This window comes from Pavona decussata, unplaced genomic scaffold (genome assembly GCF_977016875.1).
Source record: "Pavona decussata unplaced genomic scaffold, jaPavDecu1.1 SCAFFOLD_155, whole genome shotgun sequence".
NCBI classification, from domain to species: Eukaryota; Metazoa; Cnidaria; class Anthozoa; order Scleractinia; family Agariciidae; genus Pavona; species Pavona decussata.
The window spans coordinates 4496467-4509171 of NW_028145567.1; the positions used below are offsets into that span (position 1 = coordinate 4496467).

The window sequence follows — 12705 nt, forward strand, 5'->3', positions numbered from 1 at the left end:
GCAAATGCTGTTCCGGAAAGTACAAAAGTGTCCGCAAAACATGCTGTCAACGTCTTTGAAGGTGTAGAAAGTTACGAGCAGACTTTCAGATTTACTCCTACGCAAACTGAGTCAGTTTGTCAAGTCTTGGTCCAATCACAGTGAAAATAAAGTTCCTGTGAACCAATCAAATGTACTTGTTTACGTCAATCGCGCGTATCCGCCATCAGATCAGTACTGGTTTTTTTGCGAGCGGTTTTCGCTCTATATAAAAATTAATGGGAGGGTTATAAAATAAATAAACCCCTTTCTGGCTTGCTGGTATGTCGGCTGATAATGTCCTTGGCTGAGAGATTGTCCTCAAAATTTCACACTTGCCCTCGAAGCGAAATATTTATTTTTCGGACAATCTCTCAGCCGCGGACATTATCAGCCGACATACCAACCGCCTGAAGGGGTTCATTTACTAAATGACACATCGGGCAGAATGGAAGACACTTGCACATGTTAATGAGCCATGGCGGCAGACTATTCGCGCGTAAAATCTCAATAAAGGGGCCGCAATAAGAGAGAAAGGGAGGAATTTGGTGAAGTAGGCTGGTGAAAACTGCCATTTTGCAGTAAAATAATGTGCTTTTCTTGAGATGATAGAACGGCTTTCTTTAGTTGAAGATGCATTCTATCCCGAAAATCAAGCCAAAATAAAAATAAAAATAAAAAAAAAAAATAAAAAAAAGGAAACAAGTTGTGGACATTCTGCGCGATGAAACAATTATTCAGATAGACGCACCTTTGCTTTGTACTCTGCTCCTACTGCCCTTTCACGCTTTCCACGTTTTGACGAACGTGCTGCAACCAAATATTCTGTGTCAGTAACAAGAGCATTTACTTGAAAAATAAGAAAAAACTAACCAAAAAACCAAGAAACAAAAAATCAACAAGCAAACCCTCGTCATCATCATCATCATCCTCGTCAGCTCCGAACGGTTTCCGTTTCTTTTTACGCAAAGATGGACTCTGAAAGAATCAGGAAAATAAGGTGAAATGACCATCGTGAACTGAGATTAACTGTACCACGGTCCGTAGATTTGTGCGTCATTGATAGCCAGAACCCGAATACCGCAAATTCCTTGTAATTGTTCAAATGCGCTTTATAATTCATTCGAGGGGAAAGAAATGATCTGTGTCAGGAATAAATGTGAAAAAGCCAGAACACGACATCTGGTTTCTTCTGTGTTGGAACAGTGGTGTGGTATTTTTTTCCTTCCATTACTGATTTAGAATAAAGTGTAGTAGGTGGGTCTGAGATAAGGCTAATGGAGATTTCTACACTCCGTGGTCTTCTTAAGGTTTCGTTTTGAGCAATGAGAAATAAAATCCAAACTTAGCATACAAATAAATTCTCATTTCTAGTTTAAAGTGTCACTTACATCGTCCATTTCATCGTCGGAGTCTTGATGACCTGTCCACGACAAACAAACAAACAAACAAACGGTAGTGAGAAACATTTTGTTCCAACCACAATGAGCAATCAGAAGGTACTACTGAAACAAGTGAACTAAGAGCATTTCTGGGACTAAATCATTAGCCTGGTCAGCTGACGGCATTGATTGAAGCGAAGCAAAGTTCAGGAGCCAGTTTGGGGGCGCTGCCACAAAAATACTACCTTTGCGTAGACAATATCACCAGCGACACAAGTTAAAGATTACTGACCGAGACAAGATGTTTGAGGAAAATGGGTAGTATAAACGGATAGTTTTTTCCACGGGATGAGTTCTCCGTGAGCGTTGAAGGCTGCCTGGTGTGTGCCGATTTTGATCGTTAAATGTCTATGCAATCTGCTTTGCCATACTACTTGACGGAGAAACTAAGTTTATATCAGTTTAAAGCTAAGCACATCACTTGAAAATAGGAAAACGTGGTAGACTTCAAATGTTGATAATACCTCATGCTAACTCATAAGATAATACAACTTTTAAGGTAAGTTTATTCCATTACTTTGCATCTTTCCTCGCCTCTCATATATCACAAATGAATGGTGGTTGAAACAAAACACTGGTTATTAGCTTGTACCTGGTTTTCTCTTGCGCTTGGACCCAGGCTCGTTCCGTTCCTCCTCGTCCTCCTCATCCGGGATAATGAGCTTTCCATCGGCAGAGATCTCGAAATCATCTCCCGCTTTAGGCTTGGCAGGCTTTCTAGGATCAGTTGCTTTAAGGAGAAAAGAAGCGAATTAAGGAATGTCACGGACGCATCATATTAATTGCAATGCAAAGTCATTCCGAGACAAATTTCGGGCAAAATTGGGCACGTAACTTTCCTATTCGCAACTAACATAATTTCATCTTCCAACGTAACGCTTTAACCTACTTATGAGATTGTAAATGTAATCGGTATTAAATTTGCAAGAATGTAATATTATTAAGTTTAAACACTAGAAGTACCTTTGGAATATAAAATACCATTTACCGCGACAATTTACCCAACAGACACAGAGGGGGAAAAACCACCACTCCCGCTCGTAACTATTTCCTCGTCCGATTGGTCACAGCATAATTCAGTTGTGATAGTCCTATCAACTTGTTTACACATTTTAGATTTAAACTCTAAGGCTTCAGTCAATAGGCCATTTCCGAATTGCTTTACAATTCTTTTGTGGAAATTAGTTTTGTTTTCAAAATAAAAATTATGCACGAAGCCTCGCTTTCAAAATGAGGTTCAAAGCAACTCAAAAACGGCCTATAATCAAAAGAGACCTACCCACAACTCTCTGCACCACGCCTGGGTCAAGAAAATCAACCGGCTCCTCCTCAGTCCCCTCTCGGATCCAGGCTTTCGGAGCCCGTGCTCGTTCGTTTGCTTTTCTTTCCATGTCCGCCTTAGGAAATAAAATAATTACGTAGATGAAAACTTCGAGTGTGACCATTCAAATGAAAGCTATTGAGCAGTACATTACTGCACTGTTGTTTATTATGCAGTCTCAAAAGTTGGTTCTAACTTTTGAGACTGTGAATGAAATCCTAAAATGTGACCACTCAAATGAAAGCAACTGAGCAGTACCTTACTGTGGTCCTGAAATACCGTGAGTGAAATGATCAAGTAAAACTTTATGAAAAAGAAACCCAGTACTATGTAGTACCTCCCTATAGTAGTTTTTTCACAATACGTTTCAAAATTATTTAAGGAATGAGAAAACGCAGCAAGCACGACACAAAACGAAAGCAAAGATCAAGTTTTTCTGGGCAGTCAAAAAAAAAACCCCGGATTTATTCACCTTCTTCTTCGCCTTAATCCCAGGTCGATCCTCCTCTTCATCTTCTCCAAACATGAGATCTTCATAACTTAAAGAAAACAGTGTGATGACCCATTTAGCTCGATATCAACATGCAAATTCTCCACTTTGTTCTCGCAATATTTTTTATGGTACTGGTTAGGAAAATTTGTTCAAAAATCTGTTGTGAAAAGTGCCTTCCTGTCGTCTTGTTCGTTTAGTAAAGAACCAGAGGTCGGCGATTTCAAAAGATTGCGTGGATATACAGACATAATTAGTTTTCACGTTGGTCACACACGGGCATTTTGCCAACCTCTCTTCTCTGTTCGTCCAGATTGTTTAAAGAGCGGACAACTTTATCCAGTGGATAAATCGCTATCCAGCGGATAAAATGCACTCGAACAAAAAAAACAAAAACAAAACAAAACAAAAACAAAAAATCTGGCCGGATAGGCCCGCCAGATAACAACTTATCTACTAGATAAAATTATCGGTTGAGTTCTGTGAATAACTAGGGCCTGTTGGGTAAACTCACTGTGATTCACTATCGGAAATGCTCTACTTAGCGGCACCAAAGGCTCAATCAAGAGAACATTTAACACAAACCTTTCAATCTGTGGAGTTTCTTGTTCCTTTTCTTCCATGTCTTCGTTCTGTGGTAAGAAAAGGAGAGCGGGAAACGAATGAAGGAAAATTAGAGTAATTAGTGGCGGTGACGAAATGCTGTGGGATGATTCAGTTCTCGCTTGGGTAAGTAGTAAAAAAAGGTAAAGTCGCACTACGACCCTAAGTGGCTCACAAGACCGGAGCCTAGCCCAGTTTCTATAGCATGAAGCAACTAGGAGTATTGTTACTCCCCCCTGGTTGAGATGCTAGTGCATCGCAGGGTTACCCACAGTATGGCGTTGGTATCCATTTATACACCTGGGTGAAGAGAGAAAATGTGGAGCAAAGTTTCTTGTCGAAGAAAACGACACAGCAATGAAGAGACCAACCCAGCCTAGAACGACCGACCCTCTGATCTCCCGACCGTCAAATCGAAAGTCCGTCGTGCTAACCACTACGCCACCGCGTCTTCATCACTGGGGTAAAAACAAACAAACAAAAACAGCAAAACACAAATGCTCACTGATTTCCTGTCTCTTCTGGCTGCCATTTTCTGTCTCTTTAGTCTCTGAGTTGTCTTGTGAATGTTGTGCACCAACTTTTGGTGTTCCTCGGGTGTGCACTTGTAGATGGTGTGATAGCTGAAGGAAAAACAAAACAACATTCAAACTGGAAATAATGGAGTCATGGCGCCTTGAAATTCGAAAATTGATTTCTATGTATTTAGGACTGAGTTAGGTCGGCCCGAAAGGGACAAATATTTGGTTCGAGATTATGGGGTAGTATGGACGGAGCTAGCGCAGCGAGATCCACGACGGCGAGCACACATTGTTTTATCATGAAACAATGCGACCTAATTTAAAACTCTTTATTAGTTGACTCAGAGAATGCGATTATGACAACGGTTTTTACCGGCGCTGCCGGCCCGCACGGCCCGCTCGTCAACACCAACGTAGCAATGCAACTTGGCTGAATTCCAGGAAATCCGAGTCAACTGATTGCCCAGCATAGACAAATAAAGTATGATACATACACTGATGGATCACTCACCCAAACTTTCTGATCAGCCGTTCAAACAGAACCTTGACGTTAAATCGGAACCGGCGTCTGGTGTCGTCATTCCAGGCGACAAGACCACCAACCTACAGAACAGAGATGGGAAGAACATCAGCGACAGCAGGTAATATGCCGAGTACATGAATCCATGCAACCATCAGATGCATCATGAATAAATATATGCATTCATTGCATGAATGAATGCAACGTGAATATTGGCACATATATGCATTCATGCATCCATACATGCACGACTATTACATAAATAAAAATATATGCAGCACGCATGTTTGCATTTATGGATACAAGCATGCATAAAATGCAACATAAATAAATGCATTTTTCCTTCGTGGCTATCTAATAGGCCATTTCCGAGTTGCTTTGAATCCCATTCTGAAAGCGAGGCTAATAAGTGCAAAGTTTTTATTATGAAATTAGTTTTAATACATATGCAAACAAAACTAATTTTCATATGAAAAGCTTTGCACTTAGCCTCGCTTTCATAACGAGGTTCACCGCATCTTCTTGGTCGTCAGGGTACTTACAAGATCTTGAACGTAGGGTAGCAATTCCTGCTGACTCATGACGGAAATGATAACCTGTAAGAATAGCAAAAATAAAAAGGGCAATGAAGGCGCTTGCAACCGACAAATCTGCAATGTATAATCGTTTGGACCTCATCGAAGTCAGCCTTAAGGATGATGTCTGTGAACTTTTATCGATTGAGAGTCGTTTCATGATCATGTAATTCTTTTCGGAAAGGTGTCTCTCAATGCAGCATCGAGTCCCAAAGGTTGTTGAGAATAAACACCATGTACATGACTGTACTAGCAATGTAGAAAATAGAGCGTGTGAGAATACATTATTACAAGAGAATAAAAATAACGTAAGAAATTGGAGAGGTTTAAATGGGGATTAACCCGTTTTTTCCAAATGTGTAGTTTTTACCTTACTCGCACATGGATTGCTTCTAGGTTACCAGTTTGAGGAAATCAAATGAATTATCAAAGAAAGGATGAGCCACAATAAGTTATAAGAATTTGAAAGCGTTGGATCGCCTTTTTCAAGTTGGAACCCAGTCCAGTCTTGCCCAACCGTAAGTGGAAACACATATGAATATCGTAGTTAGCATAAGAACAGCTGTTTTAAAGACAATTTTACCTTTAGTTTTCAGCTGTCATTGTTGAAAAGTGCTCCTTGGATTTACGAAGACTGTTACTAAAAACGTGTCACAAACCCTTCAAAAAAACCCTTACCTTAAAAAAACCTAGACACGACTTGATCACTTCCCTGGCAACAGAGCGCAAACAAACCAAGATTCCTTGGATTAGCTGCTCCAATAACACACTGGGAATCTCGTCTGAAATTAAGCACCAATTATTCATGTAAGATATACTTGCCATCGCGGCTGTTTATCAAACAAATTTATGAAAAGACAACTCAAAAACATTACGATCGGAAACTTGTTAAGAAACAAGCACATTTGTGTTGGATTCATTTGTATGTTCGATTTGATTATTATTTGTTTCCCCTTATTTCTGAGTGGAATGCCTGTAGACTAGCTATGGGTAGCTAAGTGCATTTCAACTATAAACAAAGGGTTTGTCATTTTGTAGACGAGCGCTTGTGGTAAAAAACAACGACAACAACAAAAACTAAAACAAACAAAACAATGCTCTCGTCTTCCCCTATCAAATACAAGAAACACTTTTTCTTGCATAAAAATGCCAATATTTATCCAATCTTAACCAGATTCTACTCCCACATCCTGTAATCTTGTCGTTAGTCCAGCAACCTCGTACAGTATTATAAAAATACCTAGAGGCATTGTTCATTGGGAGCCAGTGTAAGCCTCAAAATGTTCTCTTCTTTCAGGAGCCGGGCCACGAACAGAGCACTTACAGATACAACTTTTGACGGCCTGTAAACCACGTTATGAGCGACAGCTGAATACTTACTCCTAAATTCATACACCAGTCTTGATACAGATATAACGGTAGCACTGATCATGTGCGGTGAGCCCGCGATACCTGCAACCAACAACTCCAGGAATGACGTCAGACATTCTACAAAACACAAGAAGAGGACGTCAAGATAGTAAAGGCCACGAACTATCGTTATAGAGCGGTTTTCAATTGAGTGTCGAAAGTAATTTCGCGTTTGGTTTGGTTTTGTATTACTACGCTCTGTGACTGGTTAACAAAAGTCGCTCCATTTTCTCAACAAAAGGGAATCCAAACCAAAACCAATCGTGTGTTGGCCGCACGCGTTTTTTCCGCGCTTGGCGCCAGGTACATGTATTTGCTTCGAATTCTGATTGGCTCGTTGTGTTGTTTACATCTGTTGCGATTGGCAATAGTAATTACTTTGGTTTTGGTTTTACGACACTCAATAGGCCATTCCCGAGTTGCTTTGAGTCTCATTATGAAAGCGAGGGTAAGGGCAAAGTTTTTATTATGAAAATTAGTTTTCATTGATTTGCACTCACTTTCCTAATGAGGTTCACAGCAACTCGAAAATGGCCTTTTGGAAACTGCTCTAATACATCAATTCACTGCATCCGAAGAAGATACGCTTTGAACCAGTTAAGTATTTTCGAGGCCTTAAGGTATTCTCACACGAATGACCACAGGACAGAATAAAGAACAAATAAAAAGACTAAAAGCTCCAACTCTCACCTTGTCTCGTCTTGTCAGAGCAACGGAAACTGGCATTACAGCACTCGAGTAACAGAGTAAATGCAGACGAACGAGCTTTGACTGCAACCTCTTTGGTACAAAGGATGACCTGATATCAAGAAAGCAAAAACAGGACATTCTTTAAGGCACAATAAGTCTGCTGTTATTTTAAGGACGATTTAGACGGTACAACTTTTGCTTACGACTGTCGAATGCGATTTCCAGAGCGCGCGCTGCTCGCTTCATGCAAAAAATCGGACGCAACTCTCGTCACTCAACATTGCCTATACCTACGATTGTCGTAGGTTTTTAAAACATGTTATAAAATCCTACGACATTTTTTGTGATGTACACGACAGTCGTAAGCGAGTTGTAAGTTTGATTTTCACGAAACAATTCGTGTCGTAGGCCTGTCGTAAGCTTGTCACATGCGACAAAGTCGTACCGCGTAAATCGCCCTTTAGATTGCGTACTGATTACCCAACACGAACTGCATCAGGCGTGTATCAACAACATTACACTCCCAAGTCCACTCTCCCTTCCTTTACGTGAAACTAGTCCATGGAATGTATTCTATTTTAACCCTTTAAGCCCTAACAATGATCAGCATCAAATTTCTCCTTGTAATATCAATGCTTATTCAACCCCTGAGGTCATGAGAATTAAGGATATAATCACCCAAGGTGAATTTCTTGATATTTTAATAACTTCTCCCCAGAACTTTATAAGAAAAGTATGGGGACAAGATAGGAGAATTTGTTCTTTGATACTAGGGGTAAAGGGTTAAGGGAGAAGTAAACTATGAGAAACAGCGCATCTATTTCCAGTGGATAGTCCTAGATTGTTGGGCCAGTATCTTGATCAACAACAATAACAACATTCCCCGCACTGATTACTTACAAGAGGGTTTTTTGACCGTGACTTACCTCAGGAATAATTGCTTGAATAAACTGCACAGGATCGTCCAATTTACGAACAATGTGAGCGAGACAGCGCAAGCGAGGCTGGACAAAAGAAAAGGAATAATTATTACCTCACTTCATCCCTGTGTCAAATGAATATCACATTGTCTATGTTGCTTAACTGTAAGACGTACACGAGAAAGGAAAGAGAGAGAAAAGGTACATCCATTCCCTTCTATTACAAACTGATGTTTCTGTCATGTTTTGCGCAAAGTCTGTTACAAAGGTTTAGGTGAAAGGAGGGATTACTGAAGCTTCAACTATAACCCTGGACAACAACGTCGAAACAGCTTGCTAAAGTTCAAGATTAAATAAATTCGGATGTGATCACTTCAATAGTAACACCTCTCGCTTTATCGATTTACCCGACTCCAAAAACTCAAGCAAATGAAACGTCAGGCCGTAAAAAATGCAAGGCTGAGTAGTGGGGACAAGAGGGTGGGTTGGAAGAAAGCATTTCTGCGACGATGGCGTTGTTATTTTGGACAATTGAGTTGCAGAATTGCCTAGAATTTCGTGTTGTTGTTGTTGTTTTTTTTCAACCAGCTAGGCATTTTATCCTTTCTTTTCCTTTTTTTTTTTTTCGCACAACAACTATCTAGGGTGTAAGGACTGTCTTGATCGATGTTTAGCCTTAGTTTACTTACAGTTTTAGAAGCCGAGCCGGATGAAGCTAGAGTCTTGAGCAGGATTTCCTGAAGTTCCTTGAGATGCGATACGACGAATTTCTGGCAACTCTCAGAATCAGCGCCGCAGATCTGTTCCAGAATTCGATAAGCTTTCTTCTGCTGGGTGACATCTGTGGCCTTGAAAATGAACCGCAATATATGTACTAAGGACGCGTTACATCTGTCAAAACTGATCGCGGAAAGAAAGGGATGGCCAGTGTTTGGAATGGACTACTGTAAAAGCTATATTAGTCGCCTACTCAGGCCCCCTCCCCCTCTCCCATCCTCGTTCCCAGAGCCTACGATCTTTTGGTCAGCGGTTGGATCGTAGGCCCTGGTAACAGCCGTTACCGGATGTCGTGAATTTCACGACATCCGGTAGTGCACGCTCAGTGTGATAAATTACCATTGCGCTTGCTCAGTATTATTATTGCTCAGTACTCCTCAGTATTAGGAAGTAAAGACAAATGCGCAAAAGCGTAGCATTTTTCACCTTATAGCGCATCAGGTTTTCGACAGCCAATGAAAAAAAAGATATTTTTGGATGGACCCAGAGCCACTCGTTCATTAATTAAAAAAAAAAAAACGCTGGGGCTCTGGGGACGAGAATGCCCCCTCTCCCCTCTAATATGCGCCCTGCGCAAAGGTAAGATTTTCAATAAGGCCACGTTCCTGTTAAACCTTCTTTACCCCCTCCCCCCCCCCCCCCTTCCGTCCATGCTAGAGACTACTAAAGGAGTACTGTGCAAAATGCAAAATTCAGGTGCACTAATGGCAAAACATCAGCTGATCTATAACAAACGTGGCCTTCAACGTCAAGATCAGAATGAAGTTGTCATACACGATCCAACGTGACGGTTTAACGATTTTCCACCCCCCCCCCCCCCTCCCCAGTCTAGTAACATTATAAAATAGACATATACCTGTAACCACGGCTGAGCCATGCCGTAGAGTATCTTTATATTTTTCTCGTTCACATAAGGTGTCATGGCTATAACCAAGTCCATCATTAGGTTTCTGAAAAGAACACACACCCAAAAAGTAAACATTTATTGGAAGACAGACAAAGGGGAAAATAGTTATTTTGGGGGCAATTCGTACAAATATATACTGAAGAACCGCCAATATCGAAATAATGTTTTGTTGCCTTCATTACCCCAAATTTCCTTTTCGATCGAGAAAAGTCTGTTGTCAGCTAGGCATATCAAAACTTCCCTGGCTGAAATGACATTCTGGACATTATGCCCCATCAGATGACTCTACCATTTTGTTGTTTATTTTAACTGAACGATCGATAATATATTTCATGCCACTTTGTACAGCTAAAATGAACACTCTTAAATAAAAGAACGCATAATTATTGCGTTCGACGTAGAAATAAAGCACTCCTAATAATGGAGTCGAGATTGTAAGGGAAAGTCGATCAACGAATGAATGGATCTTGGGACGCGTATCTGGCATTCCCCGCAAATTTTGCAGGGGCGGATGACATCATCACCAACTTGGCAAAGGAGAGAGAGCCTAGGATCGAGATCAACGAACGCACTCCATAATCTTTGATTGTTACTAGTTTATGGCCTAGTCATCGAATGTTTCTCAGGCGTATCATTATAGTTACAACATACCTTGACTTCGCATCGCTTCCACTCCCATTAAGCTTTTCTAGACCCTTCGAAAAGAACGTGGCCACCAACTAAAAAAAGAGAGATAGAAACTCTTAATTGGAGCTAAAACAACTTGAAGCACCCCACATCCCGACCCAAGATATTGCGATAATTAAAAGAGACTGCCTCAAGCACTTTTAGAATCGCCTTGAAAGCCTACACGAATATTTGCTTCAACGAAAAACGCTTAAAAAAGGAACGTCTTACAGTGCGACTACTGTTACCGGGGTCACTTAAGCAAAACTGGCCAATCAGATTGCAAAACAAGAACAATGAATTTCAACCAAAGCCAATTGAACCAATCACGAGTAGATGGAAAACAACAGTTAAAACCGAAATGTTTGGAGTTATTCACTGTTCGTATCCTACTGTGATCTGATTGGCCTGTTTTAAGTGACCTCGGTAATAGTAGTCGCACTGTAATAGTAACAGTAGCGTTTTTCATTACCGTCGATCATAATGTCACGGTTCTTTCAAAGACGTTTTTGCTCTTTGGAAACACAAAGCGACATTCCAACAAAGAGACGGGCATATTTCTGCTTCTCACGGTCGTCTTGTTGCTGAGGCAATAGACCCTTCTCCAAAATGGCGGCAACAGATTTGAATGAGTTAAAATTGAACTGAATGAAAAACTGATACCAGCACTGGAAAGAGCACATTTACTTCACTAACCTTGCAAAGTTTCAGCATATTAGGTGTTATATCAGCTTGGGAAATGTAATACCCCCAGTCATACAAACGTCTGTAAATTTTTCATTTTTCAACTTACATTTTCTCAGCTGATATTACACCTGATATGCTGAAACTTTGCTGGGTTACTAAAGTAAAAGTACTCTTTCTAGTGCTGGTATACGTTTTTAATTTTAACTTATTTGAATTTTCGGCCGCCATTTTGGAGAAGGGTCTATCACAAATGGCGATGATAGAGAACGCAAACCATTGGATTCTGAAGTTCAGAGTTCGTGTGTTATTGAAAGGCTGTATGGAGGAACAACTCAAGATTTTTCGGGGAGTGTGCGGGTCGCTTCCTTGAGCCGACGCAGGGTTTTTCCCCGTCCGATCAGCGTGTTCGATCATTTTACTGTAGACGCAAGACCAAAACGCATTGAAATGTTCGCCTTATTCAAACTAAAGTGCGGACGGGGCATAAGACTACTCGAAATGGCCAAAATGTATACCCGTTTTCAGGAACCATGCAGAACGGCTTAACCCTTTAGCCCCTAAGCATCAAAAAACAAATTCCAGCATCTTGTCCCCATACATTTCTTATAAAAGTGCTGGGTAGAAGTTATTAAAATATCAAGAAAATTCACCTTGGGTGATCATATCCTTAATTCTCATGACCTCAGGGGTTGAATAAGCATTGATATTACAAGGAGACGTTTGACGCTGATCAGTGTTGGGGCTTAGAGGGTTAAGAACCATAACCTCTGGGACGGTAAATACTTATTAAGCTTAAATAGGGGTGTACCCAGTCCAGCTGAGGTGAAAAGCGTAGCCATTCTTGGAGAAACTACTTCAGCCCTTGTTCACCGCTAATACGCATGAAGCTAGGGCACTGAGACAGAATCAAAAGGAATTCTAACCTTAGGTTCTGTTATGGCCAGATATACCCTGACTGTCTCCAGCACTGGTAACTTGTCAGGATCGCCTTCCTTTTCTTCCGCGGTGTACAAGTTGAACAGGATCGGCAGGTAGTTCTTAGAGTACACAGAGAGCTCCTTCTTGTTCTCCGCTAATATGAATAGATATGCAAACCACAATTAAACCTGGCCCCAGTTGTTCAAAGGCCGGATAACTTTATCCAGTGGACAAGTCACT

The 12705-nt window shown here is 40.8% G+C and overlaps 1 protein-coding gene across 1 annotated transcript in view; it reads right to left on the bottom strand.

The window, feature by feature from the left end:
* Positions 1-12705, bottom strand: part of LOC146465974 (RRP12-like protein) — a 29074-nt gene that overhangs the window by 1333 nt on the left and 15036 nt on the right. Inside the window, exons 22-39 of the mRNA XM_085128132.1 lie at positions 12471-12619; positions 10846-10913; positions 10144-10237; positions 9200-9358; positions 8517-8594; positions 7591-7699; positions 6871-6978; positions 6169-6272; positions 5458-5511; positions 4907-4998; positions 4380-4497; positions 3857-3903; positions 3254-3320; positions 2740-2857; positions 2053-2190; positions 1410-1441; positions 927-996; positions 770-828 (exon numbers count right to left, since the gene is read on the bottom strand). Coding sequence (XP_084984258.1) covers positions 770-828; positions 927-996; positions 1410-1441; positions 2053-2190; positions 2740-2857; positions 3254-3320; positions 3857-3903; positions 4380-4497; positions 4907-4998; positions 5458-5511; positions 6169-6272; positions 6871-6978; positions 7591-7699; positions 8517-8594; positions 9200-9358; positions 10144-10237; positions 10846-10913; positions 12471-12619 — 1664 coding nt within the window. The remainder of the gene's footprint in view (positions 1-769; positions 829-926; positions 997-1409; positions 1442-2052; positions 2191-2739; positions 2858-3253; positions 3321-3856; positions 3904-4379; positions 4498-4906; positions 4999-5457; positions 5512-6168; positions 6273-6870; positions 6979-7590; positions 7700-8516; positions 8595-9199; positions 9359-10143; positions 10238-10845; positions 10914-12470; positions 12620-12705) is intronic.